The 465-nt window shown below is 48.8% G+C and overlaps 1 protein-coding gene across 1 annotated transcript in view; it reads right to left on the reverse strand.

Moving 5' to 3' along the window:
* LOC21399484 (sucrose transport protein SUC8) overlaps nucleotides 1-233 on the reverse strand; it is a 3,852-nt gene extending 3,619 nt beyond the window's left edge. Inside the window, 1 exon segment of the mRNA XM_024164576.1 lies at nucleotides 1-233. This exon segment is cut by the window's left edge and continues 20 nt beyond it. Within this exon segment, the coding sequence (XP_024020344.1) occupies nucleotides 1-163 (163 nt within the window). The 5' untranslated portion in view covers nucleotides 164-233.
* Between the last annotated feature and the right edge of the window lie 232 nt (nucleotides 234-465).

Genomic DNA, 465 nt, shown 5'->3' on the forward strand with positions numbered 1-465 from the left:
GGGTCAGTAGGGAGAGCTGTAGGGCCCACCCGAACTGAATCCCCGCCGCTATCGAAGCCACCGCGATCAGCTTCCTCAGCGGTTCCGCCTCGGGTGGCGGCGGAACCTCTGAAGAGTTGTTGGACTTGCCGTTCGTTTTGGCTATCCCGCTCTCCACTTCCATTTTTCCTTGATCAATTACTCACTCACTATTATCTCTCTCTGAATTTTTGAGTTGTGTATTTGTGTGGGGGGGGGGGGGGTTTGCATGGAATTTATAGTGGGGAAGAGAGAGTTGCATGGAGGCAACTGGCAAAAGGGTCGGCAGATGGTTACGGCCTTATCCGTAAAAGGGTGTTGGATTAGGTAAATTATTATGAATGCCAAGTGTGTTGTCTGCCCTGATTTTGCGTTGCATTTGCTTTTTCATGGACACTCGTAGTAATTACTCTTCGGTCTTCATTTACTATTACCCCCCTTTTATTT

This window comes from Morus notabilis, unplaced genomic scaffold, assembly GCF_000414095.1.
Source record: "Morus notabilis unplaced genomic scaffold, ASM41409v2 Scaffold315, whole genome shotgun sequence".
In the NCBI taxonomy this organism is placed as follows: domain Eukaryota; kingdom Viridiplantae; phylum Streptophyta; class Magnoliopsida; order Rosales; family Moraceae; genus Morus; species Morus notabilis.